Below are 21904 nucleotides of genomic sequence, written 5' to 3'. Positions count from 1 at the left end.
GTATATTTGATTTTTAATCTGTATTCCCAATCATTCATCCCTTTCTTCTGATAAACTCTGGAATTCCCTGCCTGCTTCTGTATTTCTACTTATGATTTGAACTCTTTCAAAATGGAGGTTTCAAGACACTTATCCTGTAATTTCCAAGTACTACTTTTGACTCTGGAGACCAATACCTCAGTGGGCATTTATTTATATATTTATTTATTTATTTATTTATTTATTTATTTATTTATCTATTTATTTATTTATTATTATTATTATTATTATTATTATTATTATTATTATTATTATTATTATTATTATTATTATTATCATTATTATTATTATTATTATTATTATTATTATTATTGTTGTTGTTGTTGTTTATTTATTTATTTATTTATTTACTTATTTGTTTATTTTATTCATTTTATTTATTTATTTATTTATTTTTTATTTTTTTGCTCTTGACCGGTGCCCCACCTACATAAGCAAAAAAAAACTTCAAACCTTTTGTTTCACTCTAGATTACTTTTAATTGCTTATATAAATTGATTTACAAATAAATATGAGGATTTAACAAAAAAATAAAAACCCAAAACAACAAACCCTCCAAAAAAAAAAAAAATAAATAAATAAAAAGAACTTTTTTTTTTCTTTTTATCCGTTTTTTTCCAACTCTGAAATCTTCAGCCTCATACATCACAGAGATGACATATCTAAGTTACAAGAAGACTTTGAGAAAATATACTAGACAAGTGAATAATGTGAAACTAAATGAAGAAAAATATGAGGTCAATAAGTTCTGCAGTAACAATACTTTCAACACCTCCTATGAAGGACCAAATGGCACAAGCAGAAAACAAAACATGAGTCAGAGACTTAGGAGTACAACAATCAAATGATGCCTCCTTTACTGGCAGATAGAAAAATAGCACCAAAGTGCAGATAGTTAATGGGATATATACTAAGAACATTTAGCACAAGAGACAACACGGCCATGATGACCACTGCTAACACAGACCAGTGCTAATCATGCTCTTTGCCAAATTTGGTCTGTTGTTAACTTTGTCCACTGTCATCTTGGCCTGCTGTCAGTTGAGCTCTTACAGCTTGTAACAAATTACCTTTATGTTCCTGTCCAGAAATAGCCAATGCCAGGTTACTGTTTGACTAGATATGAGAGGTGGTGTGGTTTGCTGTGGTTTTGCTCAGAATAACATTCTGAACTTATTACAGGTGGAAGAAGACTTTGGATCAGACCTTTTTGAGTCTGATGATGATGTGACTGACTGATTATGTCCATCCCTCACACATCAGCAGCAGCAATGATGAACCCCTATCACTGAGAGAGCAACTGCACAAGAGGCACAGAGCCATGTCTCTACTGCAGTCTTGTGTTCCCCACCTCCCAGTCCCTGAACTGAGTGATAAAGCTGCAAGAAATCCTTCCTGTGGCTCCAGAGTGCCTGCTGTGACCAGGGTGCCTCAGGAAGTGACTACTTTTTCAGTGGTCAAGTCTTAGTAAATAGTTTTATGACCATTTTCTACCACTACTAATCATTCTAAAACCTTCTATAAAAACAGATTAGGAACCCAATCTCTGAGCCATGATTCTTGTTATCCTTTGTGACAAGATTATCTGAGAAGCATACTTAATAGTTTCTTTCACTATTTCATTTATTATTCCATCTGTAGTGATTAGTGTTTAAACATCATTGGAAAAGATTACATTGAAGAACTCAGTCATATACAAAGCTTCTCCCTTTCTGTGAATGGAAAACCTGTCTGTTAGAACATGGCATTCATCCATTTGCCACACAGATGCATGTGCATCATCTGTGTAGTCTTTTGTTTTAGTAGAATCATATGTTGCATCATCAGAAAGGTCATCAGAAATCATAATATTCATCCTCTGATGAAGAAGCCTGTCCTGTAAGTTGAGTCAGATGTCTCATCTTAACTCGTTTTGCCATCATTAGCATTGTCATCCAGTGCAGATGATGCTGAAGTCCCATAGAAAGTCCTTTCAACCATCTTTTACCTTGAAATTTGGTATTAAAGGAGAGTTAAATAAAAAAAATAACAAATTACTTGGATTCAATAATTATATGTAATACTGTTTGCCCACCATTTACTTTGCTCAAAATGAAATGCCACCTAAATGTGGCCACACATCAATTAGTGGATTGCATCACAGTATAAGTATGTATTCTGTTTGTAGTGCAACATGATCCACAGGCATGTATACAGTTTTATGTTCCTAATGAACTCAGCAGAAGACAAACAATTGTACTTCATCTAACTTGGATGGTTTGTGCCAAACTGGGGTGCCAAATGTTTTTCCTTCTGCAGTGGTAGCAGTGGTGGGAAGTCAGCTACACTGGCCACACTGAACATGCTAAGTAACTAAACAGCTGTTCATTCTAGCTACTTTTTTTGTTTTGTATTACTGTTACTCTCAGTTGAGATATCTTGCATCAGAATTAAATGTTAGAAAATACTAATGCAAGAAATATTTGTTGCAGAGTGACTCAACACATCATGGACAAGTGAAGAAGCAGAAAGGGGTAAGCAAGTGATACACAAAATCAAACTGATGAAATTATTCTTTGTTTTCTATCTGACTGAGCAACTTCATTGGATTCTTCTTTTATTGTCTTTTATCATGCTATATCTTTAAAGATTTGTTGTATTCATTCCATGTAGTAACAGGGAGAGAATGTGTGATAAAGAGAAAGATAAAAATGACACTACTTACCCAAAGCATGGTGTGATGTTCAGTAGTGGCTTGAGAGTGTGTGAAAGGGTGATGAAAATTCCCTGGCTTTGAGGCTTCACAAAAAGGTGAGACTATTAAATTTGTAGGATAGGTAGGACAACTTTACTAGAAAAATGTACAAAAATTTTGTTAATGTGCAATCCATGATTGCAACTCTGACATCAGAGTTTGGGAAAACTGAGGTGTGAGTGGTTGTGAAGTTCTTCCCTTGAGGTGTTTCTGTGAGAAGGGATGGTAGTTGGAGAGGGCCAAGTCTGAAGAATTGTGAATTGTGCTGGTCCATCAATTTCAAGCCAAGGTCACAAATTTTCTTAAGTGTCTTGAGCTTTGTGCACAGGTGTGTTGTCCTGCAAAAATAGGACGCCATGTAAATTTAATATTGTCATCTTTCCACAAAACTTCAAAGCCAAGAACTTTTCAGCACCCCCTTATATAGTTATACTTTCTAGACACCATCCCCTCTGTTTTCACTAACTTATTACCCAGACAACTATTCAAAGGCCTTGGGTGGAGCCTGAGAATTCAGAGACAATTTAAAATGCACAAAGTTCTTATGTTGTTACAAGAGACACTCATATAGGCATTGAGATTACAGTATAGCATTAGAGTGGAAGACTTTGATTTGACCAGATGCTTTAAGTCAATATAATTGGTCAGATTGTGTATTTTCAGAAAAGCTTCCCATTAAAACCTCAACATGAGCCATTTTCTCTCTAAGTCTCACTGCACTATAATACTTTGTTTTTAATAAAATGTGTAGTAATAACTTTTTAGAGTGCCATCTCCCTTCACATCTCACATTTTCTATGCAAGGCATCCTTATGTATCTTATCTTGATTGTTTATTTATTTATTTATTTTTATTTGATTGATTTTTTTATGTAAATTTTAAGATAGATACTTCCACACACACACACACACACACACACACACACACACACACACACACACACACACACACACACACACACACACACACACACACACACACACACACAACGAGTCACACGACTCATTGTCGAGTAAACAAGCAGTGATCCAAGCTCGAGCAGAAAGATTTTGCTTGACCACGGCCACCACTCGGACCCTAGAATGTGTTCTCAGGTAGGAACTGTGCTCAAGTAAAGTTGTCATGTCTCCAGAAATAAAAAAATAAGGGAAAATTTAAGTAATAATAAGTGTGATAAAATGAGTAAAAGCTCCAGCAAGGCAGATGCCATAGGTGAGAGTGGAATGTTGCCAATGGGGTCACCATTCCCAGGATTTGAGGAAGACAATGAACTACATGGAAAAATGCAAGGAAGGAAAGTGGTTTTAATGGAGGGGATGATCAGTGACCTCATTGAAAGAGTGAAAAAAATAGAAAAAATATGACCAAGAAAACATGCCCGTTTTCAGCTCAGCCTGTTAACTGGGGCCACACCCAGGGCTGGCAATGGATCCCGCCCAGCCTTCAGTACCCCCAACTGAGCCCTGTCACACCCCTTCAGGCTGGACCACAACTCCCTCCAACATGGTAAGGCCCGACCGCCACCGCCACCAATTCAAGGTTATCTCCGCCAATGTACGTGGTCTCCGAACGAACATCGGAGACCTAACCCACAACTGTGTACTACGACACGGTGCAGATGCAGTTGTGGTGATGGAGACCTGGCTGAATGGAGAAGTGGAGCCATCGTTCGGCAAAATAGGTGGCTACACTCACTGGGCCAGGAGAGACCGACAGGATAGAGCTGGAGGCGGAGTGGCTGTCTGCTTCAGGGAGGGAGTGCAGGCACAACAGCTCGACGTGGACATGCCGCCTCAGCTGGAGGTGATGTTCTTCCGTGTTGTGCTGGCCAACCACTCTGCCCTCCTGCTGTGCGCCATGTACCGCCCCCCCTGGCAGGGGCATGACTCGCTCCTGTACCTCAAGGAGGCCCTAGATGTCCTCCTTGTGACTCACCGGTGCCAACACATCTTGCTTGTGGGCGACCTCAACCACCACCTGGAGCGTGACGCCTACGAGAACCTTCTGACGGTGCAGGGCCTGAAGGACCATGTGACCTTCCCCATTCATGAGCGGGGCGGGACCCTGGACCCCGTCATATCCGACCTGGAGGAGGACACACTCAACTGCCACCAGCTGGGTCTTGTGGGCAGCTCTGACCACCATGCTGTCCTGACCCAGGTGGACATGGGTGTGGCTCGTGACGAGGCCACCACTCGCACAGTCTGGCTATGGGGATAGGGCAGAATGGGGCTCCCTTCGCCGAGACCTGCGCAGGACTGACTGGCCTTCCATCCTGCAGGGTGGAGCGGAGGTACAGGCGCGAGCCTTCACTTCCCGCCTCTTGGCGCTCCAGGAGCAACACGTACCCCACCGTGAGTTCATCGCCAGACCAATGGACCAGCCTTGGTTTGGCTATCGCTGCTGCGTTGCCGCCGAGGCGAAGTATTCTGTGTGGCTCCGCTACAAGCAGAGTCCTACTCGGCGCAACAAAGACCTACATCGTGTGGCCTGCAAGAGGATGGTGACGACCTGCCGGTGGGCCATAGGGAGGTGGGAGGAGGACCTGCGGCGCCAGCTAGGAGGCCCTGGAGTGGGCAACAAGACTTGGTGGTCCCTTGTTAAGGGCAGACTGGGCCTCAACCATCAAGACACTGTCCCTCCTCTCACAAGGCCCGACGGAACAGTGGCCACCAGCAGCAAGGACAAAGTCCAGCTGCTGGCCACCCTTTTCGCCGGGAAGATGGAGGTGGACGACCCTGAAAGGTCACCGCCTTTTCTGGAGCAGCAGTGCAGAGAGACTGTAATCAAGGTGGAGATGACGCAGGGGCTTGTTGAGCGTCTGCTGCAGGGGCTCGATGTACAAAAAGCTACCAGTCCCAACAACATCAGCCTGCACGTTTTGAAACCATGTGCCCGCGATCTGGCTGTACCCCTCACCACAGTCTTCTCTGCTTGCTTATGGGAAAATACCTGGCCCTTAGTGTGGAAAAAGTTCCCGTACACAAGAGGAGCTGCAGGTCTGACCCAAAAAATTATCGACCCATCTCCGTGCTCTCTGTGGTGGGGAAAGTGTTCGAGAGGGTGGTGGCAGATGTGGTGTGTCGCCACCTCCAGGACAATTACCTCCTCTCGGACCAACAGTTTGGGTTCAGACCTGGGTGGTCCACCTCCGATCTCCTCATGCTCCTCACCGGGGGCTGGCAGGACGCCCTTGACAGCGGCCTCGACTCTGTTGTGGTGGCCCTGGATATAGCGGGCGCCTTCGACAGGGTCTGGCATGGGGGCCTTCTGGAAAAGCTGAGGGCAAAGGGGATCCAGGGTGACCTCCTTCAGCTCCTTGGCGACTACCTCCAAGGAAGGACCCTCCAGGTCGTTGTCAATGGGCAAGCGTCTGAGTCTCTCCCGGTAAGAGCGTCAGTGCCACAGGGCTCGGTGCTGGGGCCAGTCCTGTGGAACATCTATGTGGACGATCTTCTCTGACAGCTGCCGGCGGTCTCAGCTTATGCTGACGATTGCACTCTCTCCTGTACCTACCCTCGACATGAAAGTGTGCGTGCTGCTGAAGAGATCAATCAGCAGCTTGGGGTGATACAGGAGTGGGGGACATGCTGGCAGGTGACCTTTGCTGCGGAGAAGACACAGGCAATGGTAGTTTCTCGATCCCCTGCTGCCGAGCCAGCAGTGGAGGGAGGGCTATGCTTTGGTGGCCTTCCTCTCGAACTCCAGGAGTCCTTCAAGATTCTGGGGGTGGAGGTGGATCGAGGGCTGCGGTTTGACCGCCGCGTCAAACACATTGCCCTTAAGGCCTCACACCGAGTCTCCTCCTTGAGGAGGGTGGCCAACTTGCTCGACAAGAGAGGGAGGCTCTTGCTCTACAAGGCCCAGATATGGCCTTATTTAGAGTATGCCGCCCTCTCCTGGATGTCCTGTGCTGCCACACACATCAGCAAGCTCGACGGCATCCAGCGATGGGCGCTGCGACTGGTGGAAGCAGCAGGTGCCCCAGCCCATCCTGAGGCTCCCGTCGACATGCTAGAACACCGCAGGGATGTGGCGGCCCTTGTGGTGTTCCATAAGGCACAGGTGCAGGGTGTGCCACATCTGGCGGGACTACGGCTGCCCACCAGAGTCATCTCGCGGGACACGAGAACGGTGTTATCCAGTGGCAACTCAGTGGAAGTGCCGCGTTCCCACTGCAGCCAACACCAGCACACCTTTTGGGGGCGAGTCTCCAGACTGTGGAACGTCTTCGCGTCCTCCGTCCCTCATATCAGGGGGATGGATACCCAGGACATGAAGTTAGCAGCACACCACTGGAGGGGCTCGTTCCCAACCCCCCTGCTAACAATATTAACATAAGTCCATAAAGAATGTATATATACATATATATGTATATATCTTTATATTTATATTTGTGTGTTGTGTTCCACCCCTAAAATAGGTTGCACACAGCAGTGCGCCTTCAGGTGATAATGTACCTATGTTTAAATAAAAAAAAAAAGAAGAAGAAGAGGAAAACAAAACAAATGAAATCACTATGTGCTGATCTAAAAACAAAATTGAAGGAAAACAATGATATTGTTAAAAAACAGGAAAATTAAGTGATTGGGATAAAATGTGAACTAGAGGAACTAGAGGAAGGAAAAAGAGGAAGAAAAAGTTAACTTTACAGATATCATAGAAGTGCAAAGAAGGAAAAGACAGATTTAAGTAAGGAAATTGTGAAAGTGATCAGACAGAAGGAATCGATGGTAAGAGACACAGTGGACAAAAAGAAATGTATTGTTATATATGGATTAAAAGAGGAAACAGAGCCAGTAAGATACAAGAGGGAAAAAGAACAAAAAAAAGGTAGCAGAGGACATTGTTAGAAATATACAGAGAGAAGGTGAGGACTGGATAAGTGAAAATGAGGAAATACATAGACTGGGGAAATATACAGGAGGAGAGCGACCACTGAAAGTAAAATTTAGGGCACAAATAACAGCCATGGAAGTGATATCGTATGCATGGAAACTGGACAAGATAGAGCAATACAGGAAAGTTTGGATAAAGAGGGATATAAATGAGGAGAGACTCAAGGTAAATGATATAATAAAAGAAGCAAAGGCAAAAAACAAGAACAGAACAGAGGAAGAGAAAAAAAGTTCTATTGGAAAGTAAAAGACGAGAGGCTCAGGAAGTGGTATCTGACAAAAAATATAATAGAAAATGTAAATAACGTATGGAAAAATATGAAGTGGACTGTGGCATGTACAAATATAAATGGTTTAATATCAACATTGCGAGAATTGAATAATTATATTAAGATAAAGCAGCCTGGCATCATAGGTATTACTGAAGTTAAACTAAATGAGACAACAGAAAATATAAGAATTGGTAATAGTAATTATAATGTGTGGATAAAACACAGAAATAATAAGAAAAGGGGAGGAGTCACGTTACTTATAAAGAAGAGTATAACAGTGGAAGATGTCAAAATGGGAAAAGGAATGGCAGAAGTAATTAGAATTAAAACAAAAAGGAAGGGAGAAGGAAGAAGAGATTTTGCAGTGGCTTATGTATCCCCAAAGACGAATGCATGGGCACAAGAGAATTATAGATTATTGTTAAGAGATACTAGTAACTGTTTGGAGAGAATACTGGTGGAGAGTAATAATATAACACTTATGTGTGACTTTAATTGCAAGGAGATATGCTGAGAAGAGTGGACCATGGACGGAGAAGAAGAGTCATGGGGATATATGCTTCTAAATTTAATAATGACAAATACTATGACCCAATGGATTGGAGAAAATACAAGATTTGGGGGTAATGAAGAGGCATCAAGGCTAGACTTGTTGTTTACAAAGGAAATGGACATCATTGAAGGAATAAATTATCAGTGTCCACTAGGTAAAAGTTACCATCTTTTAACTGAATTCAGTATAGGCAGTGGTCCATTAGAAAATAGGAATGAAATTTACAAGAATGGGAGATATAATTGCAGGAAAGCAGATTTTATCAGGTTGAGGGAATATTTTGCAGAGGCTAAGTGGAAATACTGTTCACGGTAAGTAATATGCAGGAAAAGTGGGATATATTCATGGAAACTTATAATGAAGGGGTCAGTAGATATGTACCGAAGATCAAAATAAAGGAAGTGAAAAAGAAAAAGACTGGTTTAATACGAGGTGTATAACAGCAAGAAAAGAAAAGAAGCAGCATTGAATAGATGGAGAAAAAAAGGATGAAGTTAGAAATGGGAAAAATTCAAGAAGGTAAGAAACAAATATATCAGAATCCTTAGAGAAGAAGAAAGGAATTATGAGAAAGATATAGTTAACAAATGCAAAGATGAGCCAAAGTTATTCTTCAGATATGTGAATGGGAAGATGAAAAACAAGAAAATAATAGATAAATTAATGAAAGATGACGTTACATATGAAGATACACGGTTACAAGTGGAATTAATGAACAAGTGCTTCCAGTCAGTATTCACCAAAGAAAGCAAATTTGAAGGAGAAAGAGTATGGCACAGAGACAGTGTGATGAGAGAAATACAAGTCGACATAAGTGAAATTAAGAAGATTATGAAAGAATTGGATGTAAGTAAGGCTCAAGGACCGGATGGAGTGTCCAACTGGATACTTAAGGAATGTTGTGAACAACTGGCAGGAAAAATCCCTCTAGACTGGAAGAAAGCCAATATTGTGCCCATTTCTAAAGGAGGTAGTAAAGAAGATCCATTGAATTACAGACCAGTGTCCCTAACGAGTGTGGTGGCAAAAATAGTGGGAAAAAGAGTTAAAAACAGATGGATGGAATATTTAGAAGACAATTTGGTTTCAGAAGTGGAAGATCTTGTGTCACGAATTTAGTGAGCTTTTATTGTAGAGCAATTGATATAATTCAAGAGAGAGAGGGTTCAGTTGACTGTGTTTATTTAAACCTAAAAAGGTTGATTAGGTACCACACCAGAGACTGCTATGGAAAATTCAAAATATAGGGGGTTTGCAAGGCAACACACTGAATTGTATTACAGACATCTTGAGGAATAGAGAAATGAGAACAGTAATAAAGGGAGAAAAATCAGAATGGTGTAGGGTTACAAGTGGAGTACCACAGGGGACAGTCTTAGCCCCTGTAATGTTTCTGGTATATGTCAACAATATGGTGGATGAGGTTGACAGTTATATAAGTCCGTTTGCAGACGATGCAAAATTATTGAAAAGAGTGGAAAACAATATGGATTATGAAATATTACAGAAAGATCTAAATAAAACATATAAATGGAGTAAGAAATGGGAAATGGAATTCATTGCAAAGAAATGCAAGGTGATGGAATTAAGAAAAAGCAAAAGAAGACTGACAAGTTCCTACACCATGGGAGGAGTGGAAATTAAGAAAACCAAAGAAGAAAAAGATTTGGAAATTACAATAAGTGATAATTTATCACCTGAAAAACATGTAAACTAAATAGTTGGGGAAACCTATGAGTTACTGAGAAAGATGAAAGGGGCATTTGCTTACATGGATGGAATATGTGATTCGACCAAAACTGGAAAATGCCACAATTGTTTGGTCACCCTATAATAAAAAGGAAATGAGGAAAATAGAAAGGATCCAAAGAGCTGCAACCGAATTGGTACCAAGTTTGAGACATTTAACCTATGAAGAAAGATTAAGGAGATTGAAGCTTCCATCATTACAAGAGAGAAGAGAAAGAGGGGACCTGATTGCTATATACAGAGCTTTAAAGGGTAAGGATCAAGTTGACAGAGAAGACTTATTTGTGTGGGACTCAAGAGATACAAGAGGACATGGAGTGAAGTTGAGGAAAACAGCAAGTAGAAGAGATATCAAGAAATATGGTTTCCCAAATAGAAGCATAGAAATATGGAACAGCCCAGATGAAATAGTGGTACAAGCAACAAATATTCATGAACTTAAAGTTAAGCTGGATGCTTATAGATAAGGAGACAGGACAGCATGAGCATAGCTCTTTTCCTGTAAAACACAACTAGGTAAATACAACTAGGTAGATACACACACACAGTCCACTAGTGTGGTGGTTAGCACACTTGGCTCATAACCAAGGGGCCAGGGTTCGATCCCCTGGGTGGACAGAGATTATTTGGGTTTGTCTCCTTACACGTGTAACCCCTGTTCACCTAGCAGTGAGTAGGTACGGGATGTAAGTTGAGGAGTTGTGACCTTGTTGTCCTGGTATGTTGTGTGTGAGTGGTCTTAGTCCAACCCAAAGATTGGTCAGTATGAGCTCTGAGTTCTTTCCGTAGGGAGACAACCACCTGTCTTGAGAGAGACTAGCAACAGACTGTACAGTGAATACACACACACACACACACACACACACACACACACACACACACACACACACAGGATATATAAATCTGCTGTGGAGAAATTTGTACCTAAAAAAGGAGCAAGATGTAGAAAGGGTAAAGAATGGTTCAGTACAAAATGCAAATAGGCTAGAAATTGTAAATCAAATGCTTGGAATAAATGGAAGAAGAGGAAAATTGAGAGCAGATGGGAGGAATATATTGATGCTAGAAACAAGTACATTAAGGTAATAAGAATGAAGAGAAGACACTATGAAAGAGATATAATAGATAGATGTATAAATGAACCCAAACTGTTCTTTAGACATATTAATGGGAATATGAAAAAGAAAGAAAGTGTATCAAGATTGAAAGTTGAAGGAAAAATCTGTGATGATGCACAGGACATGGCGCAGGTTATGAACAGTAGTTTCAGATCAGTATTAACTGTGGAAGGGGAGTTTGATGCTGGAAGGGATAAGTGGTTAGGAATATACTAAATACAGTGCCAGTCAGTTATGAGGAAATACTTAAGATGATGGAAGAACTTGATGTAAATAAAGCAACTGGTCCAGATGGAGTATTGAACTGGATATTGAAGGAATGTAGAGAATAACTGGCTGATAAAATTCAGTCTAGTGGTGACATCACTATCACAGGGAAGAGTACCAAAAGATTGGAAGAGAGCAAATATTACACCAATATACAAAGGAGGAAATAAGGAAAATCCACAAAATTATAGACCAGTGTCCTTGACTAGTGTTTTAGGAAAATTATGTGAAAGAACAATAAAGGAAAGATGGATGGAACACTTGGAAAGAGATAAAGTTTTAGTAAATTATCAATTTGGGTTTGAGAGGGGAAGATCATGCTCCATGCTTATTGTCTGTTTATTCAAGGGTAGTCAGTATTGTGCAGGAGAGAGACGGATGAGTGGATAGTGTCTACTTAGACTTGAAGAAAGCATTTAACAAAGTACCACACAAAAAATTATGGAAAAATTAGAGGAAGACTGCTGGAGTGGATGGAGGATTATCTGGATGATAGATCAGAACTGTAATACAAGACCAAAATTCATCTTGGCTGAAAGTAACTGATGGTGTCCCACATGGGTCAGTGTCAGAACCGATAATGTTTGAAGTTAAAGAAGTCAGAAGAGGAAATGGATTGGGAGTGACAGTTACTGAAAATTTAACTCTGGACACATTGATAAAATTAAAATTACTGGAGAGATGATGAATTTGTTGAAAAGAGTAAAAATGGCATTCTCATATTTGGATAAAGAAATCATAAAAAAGTTGATTTCCATGATAAGACCAAGATTGGAATATGTGGCAATGGTGTGGTCTCCTCATACAAAGAAGAATATTATAAAATTAGAAAGAGTACAAGCTGACACAATAAAAAGTTGAAGAAAGTTAACCGTAGAAGAGACATTAAGAGGTATAGTTTTCCTTACAGAAGTGTGAACAAATGGAATGAAGTCAGTGAAGACATTATAAATGCTGAAACTGTCAGTGCTTTTAAGACCGAACTAGATAGATATAGAGATGGGATATCATGAGATTAGTCTCCTCCCATAAACCACAATTAGGTAAATACAACTAGGTAAAATACAGAATGAAGATGAGATTTGCAAAGGAAGTTTATACCACATGGAGGAGAGACAGAAAAGGAAAGGGAGGAGGAGGAGGAGGAGTGGTGATATTGGTAAAAGAGGATATTGTTGTTGAGGAAGTGGAATATGGTGATGGAATGGCAGAAACTTTGAGTGTTGTGATTAAGATCAAAGGAAGTGAAAAAAGAAAAGTTATTGTGACATACATACCACCGAAACCTAATGCATGGGAGACCAATAGATATAAAACTATGCAACTAGAAACAAGAAATAGCATAGAAGAAATGATGAGAAAAGTAACAAAGTGCTCTTAGTAGGCGACTTCAACACTAAAGGAATTGACTGGGAGGAGATGGAAATGAAAGAAAATGTTGGGTCATGGAGCGAAGAACTTATGTATACCATGATGGTGAATACAGTGAGACACTGGGTGAATGAACCTATGAGATGCAGAGAAGAAGAACCATCACAGTTGGACTTAGTGTTTACAAAAGCCCCAGAAAGCGGACCAAGTATGCATTGAGTCCACTGGGAAAAAGTGATCATGTGATAAAGGATAGTGATAAAGATGATACCAGAATTGGAAGACTTAAGCTATGAAGAAAACTTGAAGAGATTGGATTACCAACAAAACTAGAGAGAAGAGAAAGAGGAGACCAGATAAAAATATGTAAATTAGCAAACAATATAGAAAGAATAGACAGAAATGACTTGGTACCACAGATAGAGGAGGGAAAGAGACAGACGAAGGGGCATGGGAAGAAAGTAAAGTTCAAGCAACATCAAGAAATACTAGCTTCTCATATCAAACTATTAAAATCTGGAATTTGAAGGAAGAGGTAGTTGTGGCAAAAATTGTACACATGTTTAAAGAGAAACTGGATAGATATGGTTATGGAGACAGGACAAAATGAGCTTTGGCTTGTGCCTTATACAATACAACTAGGTAAATACAACTAGGTAAATACACACACATTTGCCAAAACACAATTTAGAATGGATTTCGGTGTCATGAGCTATAATTGCATTCCACAGTTAGCTTTATTTCATGTTTTATTTACACATTCTTCCTCCTAGTCTCTGAATGCAGTAATTCTTATATATGTGACAGTGGGGAATCCTGCAGCTTATATAATGTGTTTGTCTCATCATAATATCCATCAGAGAGAGAGAGAGAGAGAGAGAGAGAGAGAGAGAGAGAGAGAGAGAGAGAGAGAGAGAGAGAGAGAGAGAATAAATCTGAAGATGACGTGTAGTGCTTGTAGTGTGTGAGCCTCAAGGGTTTTGGCTGATGGTTGGCTGCATTGTACCAATGTTATGGCCTTTATCCAATCTTACTCCCTACAGTGCAACTCCCTAGTGAATTCCTCACAAGTTCTATCACATATAGAATGTCACCAAGGGCATGCAGAACACTATCAGCTGAGCATCACTATTCTCTCATAGGGCACCTCTCCTTTTGATGAAAATTGAGGCATTGGGCTGTCATCTGCAGCCTAAAAATAATTTTGGGTGCATAGGAGTACCCTTCACCACTCCTAACCAATAAAAGTCTTTCAGGTCTTAACCCGTACAGTGTTGCTTTATAGGAGTGAAACAGGTCATGTGGGGTTGGATTTTGGCCAAATAATATTATTGTCTTATAAAATTGCAAAAAAATAGCTGATTTGAACGATATAAATGCGATACATGTGTGTTCCCTGTAAGCTGTCGTTTTCTGTGAGTCCTTTCACGCGTGGCACCAATACTCCAGTGGTGGTGCGTAAGACGAAACATGTAGAACAGTACTATGTAACTTCCGCTTCTTATTTATTATTTCCGACACACTGTGAATGCTTCTTCCATGACTATATATTGTTTAGTTTGAGTTTCTTGTAAAATATATCTGAGGATTGTTTGTCTAGCCTTTCTATAGTCATATCATAGTACCAAATTTATCACGCTCGTACAGACTATATTTTCTCTATGTGTATATAAGTAGCACAATATTATCCCTTCATTGCACAAGCATAACATGTTTTGTAACACCAACAACAAAAAAATTACACACAGCTGCCCAAATAACCCATTATACGAATTTTATGTTTTTTTATGTTGGTACTCCTGCATACTACAGCCCGCCCGCCCTCGCCCGCCAGCTGATCACATACCCCAAACATTTTCCCATTTACTACGTAGCTTCCGCGTCTTTGCATTTGCTGCCGACCAATTTGGTATTGCTCTGCTACTGTACAATTTACATAACATCCCAATTTTACAAGTATATCTAAGAGGTAATTGTGTATTACCTCTGGACTGTAGCATATCCCATGAAAATCTGTATGGCTGGGAAACTGATGACTCAGGTTCCGAGCCAGGAATGAATACAAAGGAGAAACAGACAGCAACAACCCTGTTGGGCCCAACGAGGCTGCCTGTATAGCTAACACTACACTAACTACAACTACAGTTCTATACTTCTATCTATCTACTGTGGGCCAAAGTAAGTAAGATGAGGAATGAATGATATGAAAGCACATGTGCATAAAAGACAGCAGAAATAATGTGGCAATTGATGCTTACATAGGGAAAAGTGTATTGGCTAATGTACCTACAACTAACTGTTGACACGCAAATACGCATCTCATGGCCATAGGGAAAAAAAATCTTGTGCCTGTAAACTTTAGGTTTCTGTATTATAAACGACCATAGGAAAAAATATTGTGCCTGTAAACTTTCAGGTTTCCGTATTATAAACGGCCATAGGGAAAAAAAAACTTGTGCCTGTAAACTTTCAGGTTTCCGTATTATAAACGGCCATGGGGAAAAAAAATCCTGTACCTGTAAACTTTCAGGTTTCCGTATTATAAACTTCTGTCTTTCATTAGCAGCAAATGAAACATATTTTCCTATGCTCTATAGTATATACATTATTTACAATTATCTATACCACTCTAGTATATCTTGAGAGTGTGATATACCTCAAAACACGGGTCCAGACAAAGAGCCGTGTCGCAGGGCACACACATGAACCTCGTATCTTTGCGTTGCTTTGGCCGGAGTGTGGTGGTGCGGCAGACGTGGCAAGGCTTTTGGGCGTTTTTCTTGGCAGCCGTAGGTGGGATATACTTGGGAAAATGACGACCTGTGAGACGTGTAGGATCGTCACCATGAGATGCTCGTCGTCGTCCTGCTGTAGGAAGAGGCTCCGAATACTGCTCAAGAAGCTGTCTTATTACCTCCCTTGTGAAGTCATGGAGTGTCGGCTTCTCGCCAGTTTTGACCTGGTATAGAATATGGGCGTTGAGGACAGCACAGTCAATCAGATGAAAAAACATCTTTTTGTACCATTTCATTGTTTTCCTTGAACATTCCACAGATGACATCATGCTGTCACTTTTATCTACAAGGCGCATGTTTTGGTTGTAGACAATAACACATTCAGGTTTGTCGATGAAGGTTTTTGTGGAATGGTCAATGTTCTCACTCGTTTGCAACTTTGGTTCGTGGACACTGGTGAGGAGATGAACGTCTCTCTTGTCCTTCCATTTCACTGTAAGAATGTTGTTTGCCTGCTTGTGAACAACATCGCCTTTCTGCAGTCCGATGGGGAATTTGGCCATAAACTTGCGATTTGGCTTTACCGTACCACAGGCCCCAGTCATTCTCTCATGCAGATAGTGGAGCAGTGTAGGACTGGTGTACCAGTTGTCAACAAAAAGTATATGTCCTTGACCAAGGTAAGACTCAAGCATGGTACTGACAACGCTTCCTGATATGCCCAACTTCTTATTCTCTTTGATGTTTGTTCTTGCCCCAGTGTACAAAATCATGTCCAAAATGAAGCCAGTTTCACAGTCACAAAGAACAAATAGTTTTAGGCCAAATCGGTGGCGCTTGGATGGGATGTACTGGCGAAAGTGTAAATTACCACGCCACAGAACCAAACTTTCATCAATAACTAAATTTTGAAATGGTTTGAATGATGACTTGAAACTATGGCAAATGTAGTCAAAGATGGGCCTTATTTTTCTCATTTTGTCATCATCAGTTGGCTGAGTGTTATCTTGGAAGTGTAAGGCTTGTAGCAAAGCAATGAACCTGTTTACTGACATGATTTTACTGAAAATAGGCTGGCGAAGAAGTGGATCTGTCGACCAGTATTCCTTATAATTTTCCCTTGGAGTGAGCCCCATCAGCATAACTAAAGCCAAAAATGAGTACATTTCTTTTACATCTGTGTCCTGCCATTGCAAGAAACGAGAGTGTGGATGGAGTATTTTACCTGCTATCATAAAGCCATGAAACTTGTTGCTTTCTTTGACTATATGAGCCATTATGTCTTCCGTGAAAAACAACCTAAAATATTCACTCTCTGTGCTGCCATTATGAATGAGTCCATGTGGTATACCACGACCATGAAGATCAAACTGAAAATCAGTGGGCAAAAAGTCATGCCCATCTCTCCATTCCCATTGTACATCAGCATCAGCATTTATTGTTTGGTGTTGAGCTTGGGATGTAGATGGTGTGTACGCTTGACTAGCGAGGTCATGCAGTGGCTGAGAAGCTGATAGTGAGGAAGCACCTACTACAAGCCCGGACTCCCCACCATCCCTTTTCCGCTTCTTGCTGGAATGAGCAGGAGCAGATTCACTTTCATTTTCATCATCACTCCCCCTGTCTGATATGTAATCAGAGTCATCTTCATCGTCCTCCTCAGAGAGATCACTGTCCCCCCAACTCTGTGACATTATCATCATAGAGAATATTCTCTATTTGCGCCGATGTCAAGCCCCGCGGCATGGTGCACAGGACAACACGTGCTAACAGCGAGGGTGTAGCAGCGTGTCTGGCTATCATGACTCATTGCCGGGCCAGCCCGCCAACCCGGCGCCTCATGCCCCAGGGCTGCCAACACAACCGACGATGACTGTACGCATGAACACAAAATATATTGAAATTGCTATTCAAGTTGGAATAATATAAAAATAGCTGATCTACTGAACAGTATTTTGAGTATATTGATAAGTAATTATGACACCACTAACATATTTTTATAAATATACCTATTTTTTCAATAAATCATTCGTGGTCATGGATACATTCTATGTAATAGACCACAGCAATACAATAAAAATGAGAGTGAGCTTTCAAAATCATATTTAGGCATAGAAAAGACATCTTGAACCATTTCTACAGGTTTAGGTGCCGTGAAGTAAAAGAAAACGATGATCGTATATTTACGTACTAAACACTTTCCCTCCTGAACGTATATATACGTACTAAACACTTTACGGGTTAAAAGTGATTATATATTACTTTTAAGGAACTTTTGTCAGTAAAAGTAAAACTGGTCACTAAAAGTACTTTTAGCCTGGTCCCCTTAATACTGGCATTACTATGTACCTATTTTGTTCTCTTCTACAGTACAGAAAATTAACTTCCTTTGGATTACAACTCATACAAAGCAGGGTTGGCATTAAAAAAAAACCACCCAAAAAAACTCACTCACTCTGAAAAAGTTTTTTCCCCTATGTCAAAATTTAGTTCTTTATCGTATTAATAAATAAGGTCTATATATATACATATACATAAAAAAAAATGTAAAAGTAGTCAATCCTGATCCATTAATTTCCTGTACAGTATAAGTTAACACAGGCTTTGTCCAATTGGACCAATCTATATCAACATGACCTAAACAAGTGTCTTCATCAATAGAAAGTGTCAAAATCTTTCAAGATATAACTCCCCTCGTGACTTCTGGCACCTAGCCAAAAACATCTTTATAACATTCCTTCTTCATCTTTCCCTCTTTTATTTCAACCTGATGCCACCACTGCTATCTCATCTATTTCTAAAGCTGAACTCTTCACTCAAACCTTTGCTAAAAGTTCTACTTTGGATGACTCAAGGCTTGTTTCCCACTCCTGCACCCTGTTGACTACTTCATGCTACCCATTAAGATCCTTTGCAGTGATGTTTTCCCACTCAATTTCCTCCACTCCCATTCCTATTTGAGAGTTGAAATTGATAGATCATATACCAGAAGAGTTGTTCTTTCCCATAGTATATTTAGTTTTCACCCAGGCCTCCAAACAGCCCCATACTAAATTTTAAAACATAAGTGTTTAGATAGGGAGAGAGTTTGCAGTTAGCGAGAGAGTGATGAAGCAGCTGGACTTTTCAAACCTCAGATATCCATTCCCTTCTTCCCTCCCAGCACCCCTGTCCTGTGTCTTTATTGGGGACGAATTTAATGGACGTTCCCACAGATGCCAGCTTAGCAGCTGGCCGGGGATGAAGTTACAGAGAAGGATAGAAGCTGTAGGAGGGTAATTTGGAAATCAAAGTTTTGTGCCAGACTCTATCAAAAGCTTTTGATATCTCTAAGACATCAAATTTTTCACCAACACTCTAAAAGAGGATGACCAATACTCAGTAAGGAAAGCCAAATCACCAGTAGAGTGGCCTTGACGGAACCCATACTAGCAATCAGATAGAAGATTGTGAAGTGATAGATGTTTAAGAATCTTCCTGTTGAGGATAGATTTAAAAAATAGGTAGGCAATAAATTAAAACAATGGTACAGTAGTTTGAGGTATTAGAATGGTCACCCTTTTTAGGAACAGGCTGAATGTAGGCAAACTTCCAGCAAGAAGGAAAGGTAGATGTTAATAGACACAGCTAAAAGAGTTTGACTAGGCAAGGTGCAATCATGGAGGCACAGTTTTAGAGAATAGCAGGAATCCTATCAGGTCCATAAAAGGACAGTGAGGTCATGGAAAATATTGTGAAGGATTTTAATTGGTAGCATGAAGTATTTAGACAGTGGAGGAGAGGGAGGAACAAACCCTGAATCACCCAAAGTGGAGTTTTTAGCAAAGGTTTCTGCAGAGTTCAGCTTTAGAAATAGATGAGATGGCAGTGGTGACATCAGGTTGAAATAAAAGAGGGAAAAATGAAGAAGCAAAGTTATTGGAGATGTTTATGGATAAGTGCCGGAAGTCAAGAGGGGAGTTAGATCTTGAAAGATTTTGACACTTTCTATTAATGAAGGAGTTTTTGGCTAGTCGGAGAACAGACTTGACATGATTCTGGGCAGAAATATAAGGTGCATAAGATTCAGGTGATGAAAGTCTCAAGTACCTTTTGTGGGCAACCTCTGTCATATAAAGCACAAGAACAGTCTGTGTTAAACCACAGTTTAAAAAGTTTAGGTCGAGAAAAAGAGTGAAGAATGTACATCTCCATGCCAGACACTATCACCTCTCTTATGCACTCCGCACACATAGATGGGTCTCTGACATGAAAGTAGTGGTCATTCCAAGGAAAATCAGCAAAATAACTCCTCAGGCAAAATGCCAGAGGCACCTATTCCTGACTGTCTTGGAGATATGCACAACATTCTTGAGCTTTTCCTAACCTCTAATCCTTCTGCTTATGATGTTACCCTCTCTTCTCCGTTGGGCTCCTCCGATCACAATCTCATATCTGTATCTTGTCCTATCACTCCAATCCCTCCTCAGGATCTCCCTAAGCAGAGATGCTTCTGGCATTTTGCCTCTGCTAGTTGGAGTGACCTGAGGAGGTATTTTGCTGATTTTCCTTGGAATGATTACTGCTTCCGTGTCAGAGACCCATCTTTGTGTGCTGAGTGCTTAACAGAGGTGATAGTGTCTGGCATGGAGGCATACATTCCTCACTCTTTTTCTCATCCTAAACCTTCTAAACCCTGGTTTAACACAGCCTGTTCTCGTGATATACATGATAGGTGGCCCACAAAAGGTACTTGACCCTTCCATTACCAGAATCTCATGCATTTTATATTTCTACCCGGAACCCTGCCAAGTCTGTTTTCCAACTAGCCAAAAACTCCTTCATTAATGGAAAGTGTCAAAATCTTTTAAGATCTAATGCCCCTCGTGACTTCTGGCATCTATCCAAAAACATCTCCAATAACTTTGCTTCTTCTTTCCCTCCTTTTTTTTCAACCAGATGGCACCACTACTATCACATCTATCTCTAAAACTGAACTCTTCACTCAGACCTTTACTAAAAAACTCTGCCTTGGAAAATTCAGGGCTTGTTCCTCCCTCTCCTCCACCCTCTGACTACTTCATGCTACTTGTTAAAATTCTTTGCAATGATGTTTTCCATGCCTTTCCTGGCCTTAACCCTTGGAAGGCTTATGGACATGATGGAGTCCCTCCTTCTGTTCTCTGAAAGTGTGCCTCCATGGTTGCACCTTGCCTAGTCAAACTCTTTCACCTTTGTCTGTTAACATCTACCTTTCCTTCTTCTTGGAAGTTTGCCTACATTCAACCTGTTCCTAAAAAGGAGACCATTCTAATCCCTCAAACTACTGTCCTATTGCTTTAATTTCCTGCTTATCTAAAGTTTTTTAATCTATCCTCAACAAGAAGATTATGAAACATCTAACACTTCACAACCTTCTTTCTGACTGCCAGTATGGGTTCTGTCAAGGACACTACTTGTGATCTGGCTTTCCTTACTGAGTCTTGGTCATCCTCTTTTAGAGATTTTGGTGAAACTTTTGCTGTTGCCTGACATATCAAAAGCTTTTTATAGAGTCTGACATAAAGCTTTGATTTCCAAACTACCCTCCTACGGCTTCTATACTTCTCTCTGTAACTTCATCTCAAGTTTCCTTTCTGACCGTCCTATTGCTGCTGTGGTAGATGGTCACTGTTCTCCTTAAATCTATTAACAATAGTGTTCTTCAGGATTCTGTCCTCTCGCCCACTCTCTTCCTATTATTCATCAATGATCTTTTAAACCAAACTTCTTGCCCTATCCATTCCTACGATGATGATACCACCCTACACTTTTCCACATCTTTTCACAGACATCCAACCCTTTAGTTCACACAGGGAAGCCACAGAATGCCTGACTTCTAATCTCTCTTAGCAAACTTAGTATTGTTCAATGCCTCAAAAACTCAATTCCTTTATCTATCATCTCAACACAACCTTCCAAACAACTATCCTGTCTTCTTCAGTGACTCTCAACTGGCCCCTCTTCTACACTAAACATCCTCGGTCTGTCCTTTTCTTATAATTTAAACTGGAAATTTCACATCTCGTCTCTAGCTAAAAACAGCTTCTATGAAGTTAGGCATTCTGAGATGTCTCCACCTGTTTTTCTTACCCCCCAGCTGCTAACTCTATATAAGGGTCTTATCCATACATGTATGGAGTATGCTTC

The 21904-nt window shown here is 40.6% G+C and overlaps 1 protein-coding gene across 10 annotated transcripts in view; it reads left to right on the top strand.

Moving 5' to 3' along the window:
* The window catches only part of LOC135090064 (uncharacterized), a 97381-nt gene that overhangs the window by 6874 nt on the left and 68603 nt on the right, over positions 1-21904 (top strand). For 5 of the 10 annotated variants that reach the window (XM_063986337.1, XM_063986338.1, XM_063986332.1 and 2 more), the window contains exons 2-4: positions 1222-1506; positions 2338-2387; positions 2511-2552. Coding sequence is in view for 1 of the 10 variants with exons in the window: in XM_063986327.1 (XP_063842397.1) it covers positions 2511-2552 (42 nt within the window). In the remaining 9 variants the exon portion in view is untranslated. The remainder of the gene's footprint in view (positions 1-1221; positions 1507-2337; positions 2388-2510; positions 2553-21904) is intronic. The other 5 variants (XM_063986339.1, XM_063986334.1, XM_063986335.1 and 2 more) reach the window with 2 other exon arrangements.

This window comes from Scylla paramamosain, chromosome 34 (assembly GCF_035594125.1).
Source record: "Scylla paramamosain isolate STU-SP2022 chromosome 34, ASM3559412v1, whole genome shotgun sequence".
NCBI classification, from domain to species: Eukaryota; Metazoa; Arthropoda; class Malacostraca; order Decapoda; family Portunidae; genus Scylla; species Scylla paramamosain.
The sequence above is the reverse complement of the archived record's forward strand: the minus strand, read 5'-3'. Positions and strand labels throughout refer to the sequence as shown.